Source organism: Polyodon spathula, chromosome 33, assembly GCF_017654505.1.
Source record: "Polyodon spathula isolate WHYD16114869_AA chromosome 33, ASM1765450v1, whole genome shotgun sequence".
NCBI classification, from domain to species: domain Eukaryota; kingdom Metazoa; phylum Chordata; class Actinopteri; order Acipenseriformes; family Polyodontidae; genus Polyodon; species Polyodon spathula.
In genome coordinates this window covers 1645633-1663611 of record NC_054566.1, presented here as the reverse complement: position 1 = coordinate 1663611, position 17979 = coordinate 1645633, and the positions used below count along the sequence as shown (strand labels likewise).

General features: G+C 39.9%; 1 protein-coding gene across 1 annotated transcript; it reads right to left on the bottom strand.

Annotated features, from left to right (window-relative positions):
• Window positions 1–1220: 1220 nt before the first annotated feature.
• Window positions 1221–16477, bottom strand: LOC121303553 (serine/threonine-protein phosphatase 6 catalytic subunit). Its single transcript, XM_041234319.1, has 7 exons — window positions 16373–16477; window positions 12469–12564; window positions 11897–11962; window positions 10941–11082; window positions 7745–7824; window positions 2639–2848; window positions 1221–2444 (listed from the first exon to the last, which is right to left on the bottom strand). Exons 1-7 carry the CDS (start codon window positions 16445–16447, stop codon window positions 2196–2198), a joined length of 918 nt encoding a protein of 305 aa, XP_041090253.1. The 5' UTR covers window positions 16448–16477; the 3' UTR covers window positions 1221–2195.
• Between the last annotated feature and the right edge of the window lie 1502 nt (window positions 16478–17979).

The window sequence follows — 17979 nt, the reverse complement described above, 5'->3', positions numbered from 1 at the left end:
TGGCAGAAAAGAATGAAAGTGAAATAATTGGTAATGTTTTTCCCTTTCATACTGAAATGTTTTCCCCCTTTTTAGTCCAAGAAAAACAAATAAAGAGAGACAGATAAGAAAATGGGAGAGCATTCATGAGACAAGGCTGGGGTCTGGTGGGAGCCTGCTACAATGGTGACAAACGGTAGTCAAAGGGGGTCGGATGATAACAGAATCCTGGGAGACAGTCAGCATGGTTTTAGGAAAGGGAGATCGTGTCTAACTAACCTGCTTGATTTTTTTTGAGGATGCAATATCGACAATGTATAATCGCAAAGCATATGACATGGTTTACTTAGGTTCTCAGAAAGCTTTTGACAAAGTCCTGCATAAAAGATTAATTCTCAAACTGAACCCAGTAGGGATTCAAGGAAATGCATGCACATGGATTAGGGAGTGGTTAACATAAAGAAAACAGAAGGTATTGATTAGAGGAGAAACCTCAAAATAGAGTGAGGTAACTAGTGGTGTACCACAGGGATTGATATTGGGTCCTCTGCTATTCTTAATCTACATTAATGACTGTTGATACATGTCATATTTCAAACTGTTGACATATGTCATTAAGAAACACCTTTTTCATCACAGTGATAGCTCTGACTCTGAAGACCTGTATCATTAATATGGCCCGTTGTGCAGTAAAACAAAAAACATCTATACTTTTATAAAAATAACAAAAAAATACTCCCTACATGGTCACCACATTTATCATATAGCTTATTATACCGCTGCAAATATAAAGTCACTTCCTGAATGGTCTGCGATACAAGAACATTTACAGAAAGGTATGTTTTTCCACATTAAAACATATTGCAGAAACCAGTCTTCTACAATAGTCATCAGACTGTGAACCTGTATTAAAATCATTATTTTGAATCTCTCAGAATCTCTAACACTGTGGTTCTGCGTCATGGCTGCAAATTACTATACAGGACTGATCTCTAGAAGGCAAGTATACATGCTCGTGCAAAAACTAAAATAAATATTTAAAATATATATTAATAAAGATTATTGAACTGACAATAGATGGTCAACCAAAAAGTATTATTATCTTTAATGTAAGAGATAAATTGGACATACCAGCTTTCAAAACGTTTTCTATTTAGCAACATCTTCAGCTGATGTTCAGGTTTATCTGCTGGCAGAAGTACTGGCTACTGAAATAATATACAAATGGAAGACATCTAAAGTCAATAATAAAGCAGTTTATTTCAATATTTAACCTCTGGGTGGATTGCAGATACTATATTACTATAATAAAATACAACGAATCTGGAAAAAAAAAGGATCAATACAATCATTTAAACATACAAACAGTGAGAACAGTCACTGCTTCTGTCCCCTTGTTAAAATAACAAAATTGCAGCCTTTAGACCACTTTATTATCCATTTAAAATATTTGACAGTTTTACATCTTGGATGTCTCTACACAACACAAACTAGGTTTATAGTCCTTGCGTGCACCATGTACTTACTTTGCTGCTGAACTTTACACACACAATGAAGCAATATTGAAAACTGAAGAGTTTAAAACAAATCCATTACTTAGTTTGGTGTCTCCTATGTATCCCTGTAATATTGTATCAACATGATCACTAGTGTTTCATATGGGTTATTAATCAATTTAAAACACCCCCGGTAGTGTATCCAAGGAAATTCTACCTTCTAATGTTTATTGTTTAATGGAGGTTAGAGGTGAGACCTTTTACTTGGATGCAATAGCAGGGAACGTTCTGTTCAAAGCCTCTGGTCAGTAACTACAAGCTCCTCTACATATCCATGGTTTGGCTGCATTCCCCAGTTTATCAGGAGCTCACGCTAAAAGTATCAAAACGGTTGTGTTGAATGAGACATTGCAGGGATACATACAACAGAGAAGACAGGAAGTAACATGTTAGTATTAAACTCTGCATAGTGTTCAGTGTCACTTAATCTTTCATTGTAAATATCATTAGTAATTAGGATATGCAGGGGGCAGGATTATGTCAAATCAAATTAAAAAAAAAAACTTAATTAAATATTTTTTAAACAATGGGAACTTATATAACCTAAACATTTCACACACACACAAAACAAAAAGCGGGTAACAATGCAATTTCAGCAGCGAAGGAGGCAATAAAAAAGGTCATACATAAAAGTAGAGAAGGAGGGGGGGTGGGAGGGTCTCAAAGAAAATACGGTGTCGTTGTTCGGGGTGGAATAACCCGTTCTGAATCTGGCACTGCGCGGAACAGCTTCGGCTCCCTCGTGTTCACATCTTTGAAGACCATGATTGATGCAATGTTTCCACAGCGATAGCAATAATTAGGAGCAGACCACACTGTCACCAGCTTCTCGTCAAACATGAATTTATAACCTTCATGCACCAGCTGATGCGCTCGGCAGATCAGTTTTAGGTTGTTGATGTGAACAAACTGCAAACAGAAAAAATAGAAAAAATTAACAAGCTGGTTACAGCTGGAATGTCCATCAAATCAGTTTTGCATCTGGTTTGCTGTAAAAGGAAGGTGGTCTTTTTGTGATGCAACCGGTTCAGAAATGTATGGACCACAATAAACAACATTTCATTGCAAATACAATTTGAGTGGAAGCAACGTGTTTAGGTTACCTCATTAGTAACCTTGGCTCCAAACAGCCAGCCTGCCCCTCGAGGGCTGATGGCCCAGGTGTCCACGTCCTCGGGGTCGGACCACACCAGGTCACAGAACGCCCCCTTGTGTGGGATCTCCTGATTGCGCTCTATGGTACGGATCTGATCAAGGGTCTTGATATCTGGGGAAAGCCCTCCATGCACACACAAGATCTGCTCATCAATTAACTACAGATAAAAAAACAAAAGACAGACAGAGGTTAACATTTAGTTTTCAATTACCACGTTACAATTTTAGCAAAACACATGGGTCCCAATCAGTGCAGAAAAATGACATTTTCTGTGTCACTTTAAAGCCCTAAAAAAGTAATTTTCTAACATGGTAATTAGACAAATTGCATGTGTCTTGCATTGCTAATACATTAACTATGGAGAAAACTATAGGAGTTAGTATGTTTCTGTTATGGCTGCGTCAGCATTTGTATTAATAAATAATAAACATTTAAAAACAGAAAATCATTGTGTCAATATGAAAACTATACATATTTTTGAATGTAGACAAAAACTAAAATTCAAAATATAATTTTGAAAGACTAAATCCTCCTACACATCCCAATGCCTTTAGGCACCGACATTTTCTAATATTATTACTGTGGATGGTGCAGCATAGCCTGGGACAGTATACAGCAATCAATAATGATTGATTAGTTCTGAAAAGAACTGTTGAAAATACAATAAAAAATGACAAAAATATCTCCTGTGGGTCTCCTAAATATTGTAGCCGTCAGGATTTGCTCAAATCAAACAACGATCTGAAATATAAAACGGTTTAGTTTGTTTATTTGACTTACTGCATTCCAGACTGAACACGGACAAATCCTATAGGCCAGTTTCGGCATCAATCATTCACCATTTGACTGACGTGATCAATCCACCATTCACACGTTTTGAGAGACTAAACCCTCCCACACATATGCTAAAATGTCAGAAGCGATTGATCAAACACAGCGTGCCAAAGCACTGACTTACTACTGCATATGCCATGGCACAAGAGACAGCATACAGTAATCTATCAGTTCTGAAAATAACTACTGAAAGTAAGCTTATTTGCTGAAAATAGAGTGTTGTTTTACTTCTGCAGTTGACATTGAATAATAAGGAGAAATCTGGCCAATTCTTTAAAATTGTGAGGTTTTAGGTTGAAATTCAGAAACGTTATCACTTGTTCTAAATGAAACTCAGTTGCACATTTGGTAGAAACTGAGGGTTAGGTCTGTAGATGATCCTATCCTTAAAAGACTGGAAATATGGTGCATTGATGACCAGGGCTTTAAGTTCGCCTACACTTCTTGCTGATGTTACAGCAACTAAAAACGTTGTCTTCCATGTGACAATGGGTTAATTAGTTTCCTTAGTATTGGGCTGAGGTTCCATTACGAAACAATGTGTTTTCTGGGGGTCTTACATGGTTAACCCTCCTAATAAATCTCGATATCATAGGATCAAAACCTACCGGATAGCCTTCCCAGCCAGGTAGAATGCTGGAAATTGCAGCAATATAAACCCTGGAGGAAGAGCAAGGTTCATATGAAAGAATTGTAATGGCCTGTGCTCTGTACCAATTCCAGATCTTCATGGATAGGAGGCAAAGCTCCCAAGACTCTGTGCTCCCCTGGTGGTTGATGTATTTTACCGCTGTGGTATCATCGGTAAAAACTTCTCCCTTCCTATTAAAACTGGGCTGAAGCATCCCAGTGCTAATGATTGCCAGGAGCTCCAGATGACTTATGTGGAGGTGTCTTTGTCTGGGTGCCCAGAACTGCACCTCCGGCAAGAGTGCTCCCCACCCTATTAGGAAGGTGCCTGTATGAAGACGCAGTGTAGGGGGATTTGGAGATAGTGGCAGCAACATACTCACCTGGGGTGAAAGTCAGGCAGCTCTCAGGGTGGCCTTGATGTAAAGGGAATCTGGAAGGGAGGGGTTTCACAAAAGCTAGACATTTTTGAGTATGCCTCATGTGCAATCTTGTGTCCCTTACAAGGGAAACTGCTGCTGCCATGTGCGCCTATTTTAAAGTGACTTTCCAGTTGACAAACTGTAATCACCCTCTCCTCCATGAGGAACATTCCTGCTCGTGCATTCAACTGGGCCCCCAGAAAAACAAGAGATTGAGCTGGTCGAGTGAGGATTACTTGTGATTGAACAGTAGGCCCAGATTCTGAAAAAGCAGTCTTGTCCCTTTGTTCTGTGGCTTTTCCCTGGAGGAAGCCCTCAGCAACCAATTGTCTAGACAGTGATAGATGTGGATGCCCATACCTCTACCATCATCTTGGTGAACACCCTGGTGGCAGTGGAAATCCTTAAAGGAAGCACTCTGCACTGGTACAGACGGTCCTGGACGGAGAAACGGAGATAGCTCCTGTAGTTGTGTATAGGAAGATGGAAGATGCGCTCCTTCAAATCTATAGAAATCAACCAGTCCACTGGTTGGACTGACTAAGTAATGGTGGTTAGGGTTACCATCTTGAACTTTTCTGACAGTATGTATCTGTTCAGAGCCCCGAGGTTTAGAATGGGCCTGAATTTCCTGTTCTTTTTCTGAATGAAAGTATTTTGAGTAATGGCCCTGCTTTGAGAAGATAAAGGGAACCTTTGCTATGGTACAGGAATGGAGCATAGACTTGACTTCTAGCGGAAGTTTCCTTGAGGGCATGACCAGTCCCATCTGTGTTCTGATAATGTCCGTTAATGGAGGATGGAGATTGGAATGGTATTTTGTAACCGTACTGTATAAGCCCCAGGACTCCGGTACCGATGGATGGTAGGAATTGTCAGGAAGTAGAAGTCTTACTGCCTTCTTTGAAATTGCAATGTGAGGGTTTGTATGGCATGGTTCCTTGACCACACTGAAAACATGGCTGTCTCCCAAAAGAAAATTGGTGTGGGTGATGTCTAAAAGACATGTATCTGTTGAAAGAACCCCTATTGAATGGTGTGCCTCCATTCCCTGTTGAACTGGACCGAACAGCCTGTCTTGCTGCCTTCATCTGGGATAAAGTCTTTGAGTCCGCTGCGATGAGCAAGTCACCCTGGAAGGGTAACTCCAGTATAGCTGTTGTGTATCTGGGAGTTGGTGCCAATGTTTTCATTTGGACACACCTCCTAGCAGCCACATTTGCAACAGCCCTGGCATTGGTATCAATAGCATCATAGCAAGCCTGAAGTTGTATCTTGGATACATTCCTGCCTTCCTCTGCTAGCTTGTAATCTATGATGCTCAAGAAATCATCTTCCTTTGTAGTGGTCTGGATATTTATAAGAATATAAGAAAGGTTACAAAAAGAGAGGTGGCCATTCGGCCCATCTTGCTCATTTCGTTGTTAGTAGCTTATTGATCCCAGAATCTCATCAAGCAGCTTCTTGAAGGATCCCAGGGTGTCCGCTTCAACAACATTACTGGGGAGTTGGTTCCAGACTCACACAATTCCCTGTGTAAAAATGTACATCCTATTTTCTGTTTTGAATGTCCCTTTATCTAATCTCCATTTGTGACCCCTGGTCGTTCTTTCTTTTTTCAGGTCGAAAAAGTCCTCTGGGTCGACATTGTCTATACCTTTTAGAATTTTAAATGCTTGAATCAGATCGCACTCTTTCTAAAGCAGCAATAACCTTTTTTTATATTGAAAGCAGATGAAATCCTCAACACCATCTGCATACTCCTCCTCGTCATTGCCAGAGGTGGAGTTCATGACTTCATCCTCCAGGTCCGGCGCCTCCACTGAGTAACGTGGACTGTGTTGGAGTACCAGAACCTGCCGCACAGGTTACAGGCACGAGGAGGTTGAGAATGTTTAAGGTTTTCGAATTCTCCCATCCACTGGAAGAACCGATCCCTAGTCATAAGAGGGATCGTGACCTGTGAGGGAGACAGCTGCACAGCGCTGGTTCAAGTTTCCTCAGGGGCTGCTGCTGGTTTACAGACGTCTCTCTCTCTCCCTGCTGCCACGCCCATGCAGACTTACTGAAGTGCTTCTTAGAGGGAGAAACGTGGAGCTTTTGTTCCTTCAGACTGCTCGGTCTTTTTGTAGCCCTCGAAGAGGAGTCTATCAGACTGCTGAGGCAGGGGCGCTGGAGCTCTCCCTCTGTGTTGGAGTATCCAACATGTCAATGCACATTAGACAAAATCCCTACTGCAAGACGGGGATAGTAGGGTACCACACACAGTAAAAAGAGAGGGGATGGAGGAAGACAAACAAAGAAAATACATTTACAAAAAAAGAAAAACCAGAAGAAAGCCAGCAAAAGAGGCAATGCGGTTAGAAAAATGATCTAAATATTAACCATATTTTTTTACTTAAAAAAAAAAAAAAAACACAGCACAAATGAACATCTATAGAAGAAATGTGGACGACAACAATGCTCATCTGGAACAGGGTTTTATGGGGAAAGGATACCAACAACTCTGGTGCCAAAAAGGACTGTAATGATCTCTGGGTTAGAGATGTTTGTTCTCCTGACCCAAACAAGAGAGAGACCAGGAGTTAACTCTGTGTGGAGTTCAGACAAGGTAAGAATCCTAACTTGTTGCACCCCATTTCATACTGTATTCTAGTAGTATTATTTGCACTTACAGTAAATTATACTGTAATTACACACCTGTAAGTCACCTCAAATATTATTATTACTATTATTATGATGATGAAAAGTGTTAGTCTGATTAAAATAAGATTTTACTGCTTAAGGGGTACCTAAGCCCCCTGTCTTTATTCTGCCTCCCCATATATTTTGGCCACCAACCTCCACTGGTCAAAATGTTTGTAATGAATGTATGAGAGACATCTAGTGGAGAAAACAAAATGCTCAGTCCTTGCTTCATGGCTTTGCTGATTGATCTGTTGCTATAGCAAGAACATCAGGTTTTTCAAATGTTTGTATATGGGGGGAAAAAAGACAATACATAAAAATACAGTGGACATAAAAGAACATTACCAATGCTACTGAAATGTCTGCAGCCAAAGATAATGCAAATATAATATGGAATAAACTGGCAAATTGTGCAGGTGAGTTCAGTATTAGGACAACTGCACAAAAGAAATGAAATTGTTAATATAAAATCTACTCACTGCTGCTACTGTAAGCATGTCAAAAACTTTGGTACAGTATCTCCAAGCATTTGCATTTCCATACTTGGTTTGGCACTCATCTGTTAAGAAAAAGAAAAAGGCATTTCAATGCTGACAGCCAAGGAATTTAAAAAAAATATTGAGTCTGTAATGCATGCAAATGTATAAGGTCATGTCATCCTATAGACTTGGGGCTGGGGAAGTTTTGTGTGACTATTCAGCAACAACCATGTGAAAGCCATCAGTTATTCTGGACCGAGACTGGACAAAACTCAAAGAATTAATGCAAATAACGGCACTTAGCCAGACACGTAAACATGGCAGAAAAAAGAAAAAGGAACGAATTGGTGATGCGTTTCCTTTTCAAGCCCAGCTGTTTTCTCCTATTTTCCATCCTAGAAAAATGAATAATGCGAGAAAGACCACAAAATACGAGGGAGCATCACTGAGAAAAGGCCGGGGTCTGGTGGGAGAGTGCTCGGATGGTAACAAACGTCAGTCAATGGGAGTCGGAACAGTGTGACCGAGGGGGGGGAGGTTACTGGGCCATCTAGGGGCAGATGCTACTCCAGCCCCTCTCAATATACCAGAAATGTGATACTCAAGCGCGGACATAGTGCGAGACCAACATAATGACCCGTCACTAGTGCACGCTTGGGGGCAAGTCCGGTCCATTGAAGGTAAAGATGTTGATGGCACTGGGGCGCTAGTATATCCACACTTCAGTATCAAGGGGCAATTACTGTATATATTTGGGATTTTTAATGGGAAAAGGAAATGGATCCCTACTGGGATTTGCTGGTTATTACCGCCGCTTTATCCCTGAGTATGCCACAGTGGTTGACCCTTTAATGAACCTCACCGAATAGAGTGCTCCAAATGTAATTAAGTGGTCAGCTGAGTGTCAGGGGGCATTTCATACTATTAAGCGTAATTAATGCCTACATTTTTATACTGTATCTATGTTTACACCATGCCTTTTAGCACCCTAAAGGTCTGGACACACCAGCGCTTCATTTTTTGTTTTTTTAACACGCTGTAGACAGTGCCACACCAGCATGCGCAACCATACCCAAGCTTCAATTCCCTTTAGCGCGAAAATACCCTCCCTCCCGACTGTTACTCTTGCCTCAAATAAAAGACGTCAGTTCTGGGAAGACATGGAAAGTGTGACAACAGAAGAGGAGGAGGAAGAAAACCCTACTGTACAGCAGTTTGAACATACATTTCCGTTCGACTTGAACTTCTTAAATTTAATTGATATTCTCCTGCAAAATAACCAACTTTTGTCTTTAGTACCATGCCTATTTAAACAGACAATGACAGTATGTGTTTATGCTTATTTGTACGTGCGTGTGTGTATGTGGTCGTACTTTTTATCTGTATTTTGTCTGTAAACTGTCAATTTGCATTCCCAAGGCTTAAAAACAGCAAAAATTCCCCTGTTCAAATGTGGGTTTAAAAAAAGTCAAAACGGGACACTCAGTAATTTCAACACATTGTTGTAAAGACAGATGCAAAAAAAAAAAAAAAAAAAAAAAAAAAGGGTAGGTTACCCGTACACATTTAATATTAATAATTAAGCAGATCAAACTAAATACAAGTATAACGTACCTGGGAGTTTGTAATTGGTTCCGCTGATTTACAGCTTCTTTGTTTTTATGTTTCGGTGTTTTGAAGTGATCATCTAGAGATTGTTTTCCTCGACTGCCATACTTGATCTCCATCTCACGAAGGCAGTACACCTTGCACTCAACATGCAGCTTTTGAACATGCTTCCCAACAACCCCCCCCATCTATCTGTGTCTAGCCACTTCCAACTCCACCACTTAACACTTTTGTCAATCTCTTTTATACTGACATATTGGTCTCGCTCCACAAACAACCTCGACATTGTCAAATCATGAAATAGCGGGAGCAAAGAGAAAGCATACACAAAGCAGCCTTGTGATAGGGCTCAATACTATCAATACTTTTTCAGCAGCCAGTCAACCATAGTGTAACAAATGGGTACACCATACACTTTGCGTTAGTGGTAAAAAAGAAGCATGGCAAAATAAAAAAAAAAAAAATCTCCGGATTATTAAATGAAAACAACGAATCTAAAAATAACCTTTTTTTTTAATAAATCAGAATTTTTTTTACTTGAAAACACCACCCTAAAGTTGTAGAATAAGTTACACTGCCACTGCATTATTCTATTTTTAAATACTATTTTAAGATATAGCCTTTGCTTGAAACAATGAGGTGCAGCAGTTTGTTATAAAAATTCTAATATACAAAAAAACAAAAATGGGTCATACTGCTAAAACAGAAAACATTTACTAATGCAGGTTATTATCTAAGAGCAGAGAAGAGATCTTTATTTTGGCACAGGCCCCAATCCATATAGCAATAAAGATGTATTTAAGATGTATATTACTGGATTTTTATCTGCAGTTCACAATGTTACACATGGAGTTTGTACATCAAAGGATGTCTTCACTCACCTAAAAAAAATGAAATATTGTAAATAACTTGTTTAAAACAAATCTACGTTGAGAGCAAGTATCGGTAGTCTGCCACTGCAGCCACTTGTCTCTGCTAATTGAAACTTGTACTCCATGTTGCCTTCAAAACCATTAGCAAAATTCAGTATAATCAGTTCACAAAAAGATATTCCTGACAATTTGTTAAGGCTGGAAGTATCATCGCTTGGTTTAGAAGCAATGTTGCAATAGAAAAGTGCAAAGGCAAAACGGTGGTAAAGATGGCGACTGACTGCATGTTCAAGTGTCAGGATGGGTAAGAAAGCCAAGCAGTACCGAGACTTGTTTTGTGCAGGATGTTGAATAAAAAAGTTGTTCAAATCAAAATGGTATTTCCTTCACTTGTTCATAGAAACAAAAACATAGCTTTAACCGCTGTGTACCGAAATTATGATATTTGTGGTGTTGTATAACAGGAACGGTGTCAATACCGTAATGCATCTAAACCGTGGTAAACCGGTATAGCGACTCATTCCTACTGGGCAGCTCTGCTGTTAAAGCCAGTGTAATTTAAAGGTTATTATGCATTTACATAAACTAGTAACAGTGTATTCAGAAACCTACAGGGTTTCACCCTTACAGGCATCACTGTAGTTTAGCACTGCACCAACACGCTTTAATGTTACTTGTCAATAATAAATTACTTCTGGCTAAATGATGAAACTTACCATAAAAGCCATACACCTGTGTGATCTGCCTGCTTTCATGATTGCCTCTCAGCAGTGTGATACGGTCGGGCCACTTCGCCTTTAAGGCAAGGAGGTAGGTGAATGTTTCAAGGCTGTAATACCCTCTGTCTACAAAATCACCCTGCAAAAATAAATTAAAAAATTTAAAAAAAAAAACAGAAAAGGTAAACAGGATTAATAAACACATGCTCCAATTATAAAGAACATAAAATAGTTTACGTTCATTTATAAGGACAGTCATATTGACCTGGGCAGCACTGATTTTTATGAGCGAGTTAAAGATTTACAGTTCACACTTACCCAAATGAAAAACAAAATGTTGCCAGTCACGTGTCACTCTACCCAAATAGAGAATCAACAGGCTTACCAGCTGTTACATTTAACAAAAAAAGGATCTGGACATTGAATCCTATTATTTATTTACATACAAAGATCAAATATATGCTTCTTTAATCTGGTCAGACCATTTCTGACTCAGCTCTGGTATCTCGCATAGTTTACTTCAAGGTCTCTACCACAGCAGTCATTTTAAAGCTACCCACCCATTTACCACATACTTGCCTTCATCATATTACCATCCATGGTCATCAATTGGTGTTCTGTGTGTTCAGAGTATCAAGGTAGATCTGAACTCTCACACATTGTCCCCTTTCCATGCTCTTTTTCATCATCATGGGCAACACCCAATTATAGACCCAAAACATAAAATAAGGAGAACTAATATTTTAGTATTATTCCTAAAACACTTCCATTGAGGTGGGGACGATCCAAAACTTTTGTCTTTTTGATGTGGAACCAAGCTTTCAAAGACTACAGAAGTGCACCCAATGCTAGGAGATACCTGCTGAAATACAAAGCATCCTCTGGTGGTATTGCCTAGAATACAATAATCCCATGTAGCCCAGTGCTGGGACTGCAGCACTCTCTTTACTTACCATAAAAATGTAGTTTGTGTCTGGGACCTGGCCTCCTGTTCTGAAGAGCTCACATAAGTCATAAAACTGGAAGAGAAGAGAGAATTAATGTGTTAAATCACATGTGTAGCTTAGCGACCACTATACATAAACCAATAGAGTTTAGCAACTATAAAACTGACCACATGACAGAGTAATGGCAATTAAAGGTCAACTGAATGCAGCTTTCTGTTAATGTCTATTTTAATAGTTTCAGTTCCAGAATAAGACTATGAAACCTCAAAGGCAGCAACCCAACACTTAACTCATTTTTGTTTTTAGAGTTGGTGTTAAAGGCTCAGCTCAACTCTTCAATATAAGGAAATGCAAATTAGTAATGTACAGCATTTGTAACCTACAATTAAACTGTTTGCATTTTTTAGAAATACAGCAAAACTCCTGAATAAGTGTTTCATACAGCTTTCCAAGTCCAGCTTCTTCACGTCTTTAATTATAATGTTAAAATAGTTGCAAGAATCAACTAAATGTATATAGGCAAGTACCATGTGCTGATTTAACATTTAGCAAACGTGGCTTTCCTGACAGTTTCTCACCTGGCCATGTATGTCTCCACAAACTGTAACAGGAGTAGATACTGGTTGAACATTTGACTCTTCAAGTAACAGGTCACAGACATAGTCACATAATCGCTGGGAAATAAAATGACACATTTTAAAATTCCAATGCACTTTAAAAGACCAAAAACAAGCACTAGATCATTCCATGATGGGCACCCCCCTAACTTTAATCAACCTTTTACTCGGGGGTGAAATACTGCCGGTACTGGGTACCAGGACTTATTGTATCTGCTTTTCATCAAATGTGCTTGCATGCCATCCACTCTAGCAGTTATTTATTTTACACAGTCCACTAGAGTTCTGTTAGAAAACAAACAAACAGTCTCACCACAGAAACTAAACAATCATTAAACTATTCTCGAAATGCAGCAAGTTCATGGCAGCAGGCTCATAAGGAGAAGTTATTTGGCAGCTTTGGTGCCAATCATTATTAAACCAATCGGTCAGTCTCATCCGCCTCTGGCAGGGTTTTTCAACCGGGAGTACTTCTAAGGGTCATAGGAGGTAAGCAGGATGACTCAGAAATGCACAAACAAAAATGAAAGTAAAGTAAAAAAAATAATGACTTTTTTTAAAAGGTATTATATATTCTCTAAAACACTATATCATTATTTAATCTTTGTTTAGCAGCTCACAAGTGTTTACAAAGAGATTCCTAAATACTGTCTTAATTCTGTGCATCCAAAGAGGATAATAATCTTTATTTTTATATAGCGCTTTTCTTAGTGGACCACCATCATAAAGCACCTTACAAGATATGAGACTAGGGTGTGTGAACTACGCATCAGCTGCAGAGTCGCTTACAAGAACGTCTCACCTGACAGACGGAGCACAAGGTGGTTAAGTGACTTGCTTCACAATGAGTCAGTGGCTGAGCTAGGATTTGGACAGGGTACCTCCTGGTTGCAAGCCTGTTTCTTTAACCACTGGACCATACAGACTCCTATGAGGCTAAGATATGTAATTAAGTTTTAAGAATTAACCCTACTGTTTGGTATTCTGTCTTGAACCAGCTGTTAGTCAGCCCCAGACGGTATATTAAATAAAACAGGAAAACATGTGTCAGAGTATTCTGCTTTTCATTACAACTGTGGTACCATTCAGTAAGGGAAATTGTAAAGGGTACTGTAGCTGAAACCTCCCGACAGAAGGGGTACAGTGTCAACAAAAGGTTGAAAACCCCTGGCCTACGGACTTACATGACTGGTCAATAACACTGCCGGTACCCTCCCCTGATCGATTACTAATTCTTCAAGAAATGGAAAGTAAAATGGTTGTTCATTGAACTGTTATGAAATGTTTAAATTTAATCTCCCAATTAATAGTTCAGTTTTCCTTTCAAACCTTCAAAACAGTGAATATAACGGAATTTAGAAAATACAGGCGTTTTCTGGGCATGTAAAATAAAATCCATGAGTATCAATGAATTCTGGGAACTGTTCTACAGAGAAATAATACATCCTTGTTTTCTTAATACAGTACACAATGAAACAAGTAGGTTTGAGTTTTTGAATGTTACTCCCTTGAAGATAAAAATTAAAAGTCATGCTCGTGTCCACGCTAGCTAAGTAAAGTTTTGTCTTAAATTAAACTCTTCATAAGTCCAGTTGGTTAATTCTGAAGTTGACTGACCATTCTGTGAGAGAAAAATACTTACAGTAATTATACGAGAAAAGCAGCTTTTTTTTTTTTTTTTTTTTTTTTTAATTACTAGCAGCTGCTAAACAACAAGGCAAACAAAAATGTGTGGGGAAAAAATAGGTTGGTACATAGTTTGGTAAAAGTTTATTTTATTTTTTTGTTTCCCAAATAAGCAGTGTGAGCTGGTAAAAGTTAAAAGAGATAGTTTACACTCATCTTGCTTCATTCTATGTTACTTATTAGAAGTCACTGGGATAGAAGATTGAGTGTCCGTAGTATGGATGGGAATTTTAAACTTTAAAAAAATGGTTAAACGTTGACTAATATCCTAGACCGTTCACATGACAAATTTCACCAAACGCATATTTTATGTATTAATTTTATCATACAGCACTCCAAGTAGTTTATCTAACTGGTGAAACAAAGATTGACACTGGGGCAGGTTATATTCTCGGTCGATCTGGCGCTTCATTGGTGTGTTCATGCTGTAGTAGGTGTGGTATGGCGTAGAGTGCATGGGGTAAGAAAGTTAATGACAAGCATTTTATCCGCCGTTTGTTATAAATGTCATTGCTAAACTAAAAACGTACTTTAAAGAACCGGACGAGAAAACCGTGGTATGTAAATAATTATGCCAAACAAAACTGCCGTAGTTCAATAAGTTCAGTTCTTCACCATTTGAAAGCACAATTGTAAATAAATTATGTAGAGGCTTTAATAGCTATGTAATTTGTCAACAGAAAGGGATATTTATTTCAAATAAAGAAATAAATAAATAAAGGATATCCCGTTTGTGGCACCGATCCCTGAACAGTAGAGTTAATATAACAATGTATTGGAATCTGTGCATTTCATAGATTTTGTAACTTTTCTTAAATTATTATTATTACTTTTGTTCTTCTACGTTAATGTTAAAAAATAGAGTTTAGTTTATTCACTTTGTGCCCACGCAAAGGTACATCTCAACAGTGCAGTACAAATACAAAGCGAGACATTTACTAATATATATATACACACATACACACACACACACAGTTAAGTCTTTGCTATGTTCAAAAGTTGTTTCTTTGCTTAGAAAATACTAACCAGGCCTGTCAGTATACATCATAATGTAATATAAACAGTGTGAGTGTATGGAGACATGTTACGCTGACACCTGCATAACATCTAAACGTTCATAAAAGTGTATCAAAACCCCTAGTATGTAGACCTATGCCTTTGCATGTACATCCACTGTACTTCACACTTACATTTTTATGTACCTTAAACACAAGACGTTATTCCACATACTGTAAATCAGTCCCTTTATTATACTTCATACGAACACCTTAGCTGCTTACCCAATAACATCTAGGTCTTAAATAGCATAACCAATTTACATTAAAACTAGTCATTACCATGTCTTATTCCACACTATGCTATACACACTTTGGATGTCACACCGATCGCTTTTTTGAATTCACAGTGGTGGCGAGGATGTGTTACTAACACACTTGTTTATCTAGTCAGCCACAATCAACTGTATTGTTGTGAAGCAGCACAAATCAAGCCCCACACATTGGAAATGAGTACTAACGATTAGGCTATTTATTTTTGTAATTGCAGCCGGCTGGGACAGAAAATGTAGTCTCAAATATTACCCCTCGACTGTTCGCACCAATGTATGTAGCCTACCGTGAAACACAGGCTTATATTATACTAAACCACACTGTCAACACACACAGAAAAAGTTCCTTACACAGTGTGAAGGTTTTGATTGTACTTTATTAACACACTTTGTGGATTCTACTTATAAAATATGAGCTAACGTGCATTGCAATTTATACACCTCCTTAAACGTGTATGTATACAAAGTGGTATTAACTAGTTTACTATTGCTTCTTCGCCCAAAATATTAAAAGTATTAACCAGCAACACCTGACTAACGAAAATTAGGGATATACAGATTAATTTATATGTCAATGCACACAGTCCCGTGCACAGCCCACTTTCAGAGCCGTGGCGATTAATAACCGTTCTCCACTATGTAATTTCAATTGTAAACAATATCTTTTTACATATATTTGTCTTTAAATTGTTGTTTTAAAACAGATTTGCGCCGTTTCACGACTAGGTTCCGCTGTAGCGCTCCACGATCCGGGTTGTCCACAACTCGTCTAAGCGCAGTTTTACCAAATTTGCACCAAATTATTGCAACCGCAGCATGGTTTCATTTATTTCTATGTGTGTTCCTTCTTACCTTTAAGTCGTTTTCTGGGAGGTATTTACACTGTCTTGCGATCTCCACATACTTGTCTAGATCTAGCGGCGCCATTTTAAAAACAACAACCGTGTTACTGCAAAGGGAGGATCGAAACGTCACTTCCCTTTACACAGGCAAGCGCTCTGTGAAGATGTGTATGCGCAAAGCATTGTGGTATATGCACAGAGACCTCGGCGGAATTTTTTCTATTAATGTTATTTTCCGAGCACTGTCCTGTTCATCGATCTAAAGACGCGATGACTGTATGCAAGTCCAGATGTGTGTAGGAAAGACAGTGTCCCGTGACAGACGAAGAGCTGGTGAGATTGACTCAGAGCTCTTGTCCTATGCACGTAGCATCTCAATGCCCGCACTGGGCAGAGGAAATTCAATTTATCATCCTCTGTTGAAGCAAACAGAGGTGGATGGAAGGACTCCAGTTCCACAGACTGATTAATGTGGAAGGCTGTGCTCACCTTGGGGAGGATAGCAGGGTTGGTGTGCAGAGACACCCTGCTGCCATCCTCCCAAATACACATACAGGAGCTGTGCACAGACAGCGCCTGCAGCTCACTGACCCGCTTAGCGGAGGTGATGGCCATGAGGAAGGCTGTCTTCCTAGACAGGTACTTCAACTGTATAGAGTGTATGGGCTCAAACAGGGCCTTTGTGAGAGCCTCCGGTACAGTATTAATGCTCCATTCGGGGAGAACAGTCCTCCTGGGAGGGCATAATCGCAGAGCGCTTTTAAGAAAACGGGTAGCCAAAAAATGCACGTCTGGAGGCTCTGAATGTACGGGGACATGGAGAGATAGCCGCTAAATACACCTTCAAAGTGAAAGGTGACGTACCAGAAACTAAGTGACGCTGCCTTATCCGTACTAGGAACTCTGGCTTGTGACAGCCATAGCTGTCTACGAGCCACAATCAAGCTAGCCAGGCTCCGGCCAAGAGCTTGCCCTTGGAGACCGGACATCTGCAGCAGCGTGCTGGACAGGAGACGTAACTCCATGGCCACCGGCTCAGGGAGCAGGGCCTCGCGCAGTGCACCCTCCATATAGGCTGTGAGCACACTTGCAGTGTTGGAGAGGCAAGTTGCCTGAGCCACTGCTGCAAACGCCTGCGTGAGAGACGTTTCTATACAGTTACATTCTCATGCATCCAGGGAAAACGGACTGGCATGGTAACTCCTAGCTAGGCATCCAGGGGACGTAGCAGGAGGCGCGTCTTAGTCGTGATCGTAGGTCAAACTAGACGTCCTTCGCGAGGGGCGCAGGATTCCGAGGCTTGGTCAGATCCAGGTTCTCCCCGTGCCTAGGGCTCCGATGGAGTCTCGGTCCAAGAAAGGAGTCGTGTCCCCGAGCGGATGGACAGTCTCTTCTCCCTCCGGGGAATATCTCCCAGCACATCCACACCTGGTCGACCCTGCGGAGAGGGGTAGAACAGTGGGCCTTGCTGGGGATGTACAGAACCCCTTACGTTGACCCGGACATGCTCTGGTCCCGAGTGGACCATCGTGTTCTACTCGAGGTCCATGGAGACCCGGCCTGCACTGGAACTTTCTTGTACGGACGGCACCTTACGAAGAGGCGAAGAGCGGACGC

What these genes read in the sequence shown, in the direction of transcription:
- LOC121303553 (XM_041234319.1), bottom strand. Translation starts at nt 16,447, where the DNA reads ATGGCGCCGCTAGATCTAGACAAGTATGTGGAGATCGCAAGACAGTGT. An exon ending in TCCCAGAAAACGACTTAAAG is followed by an intron (nt 12,565 to 16,372) that starts GTAAGAAGGAAC and finishes TTTATTTCCCAG; the next exon opens with CGATTATGTGACTATGTCTG. An exon ending in GAGCCAAGGTTACTAATGAG is followed by an intron (nt 2,445 to 2,638) that starts GTAACCTAAACA and finishes TTCTGTTTGCAG; the next exon opens with TTTGTTCACATCAACAACCT.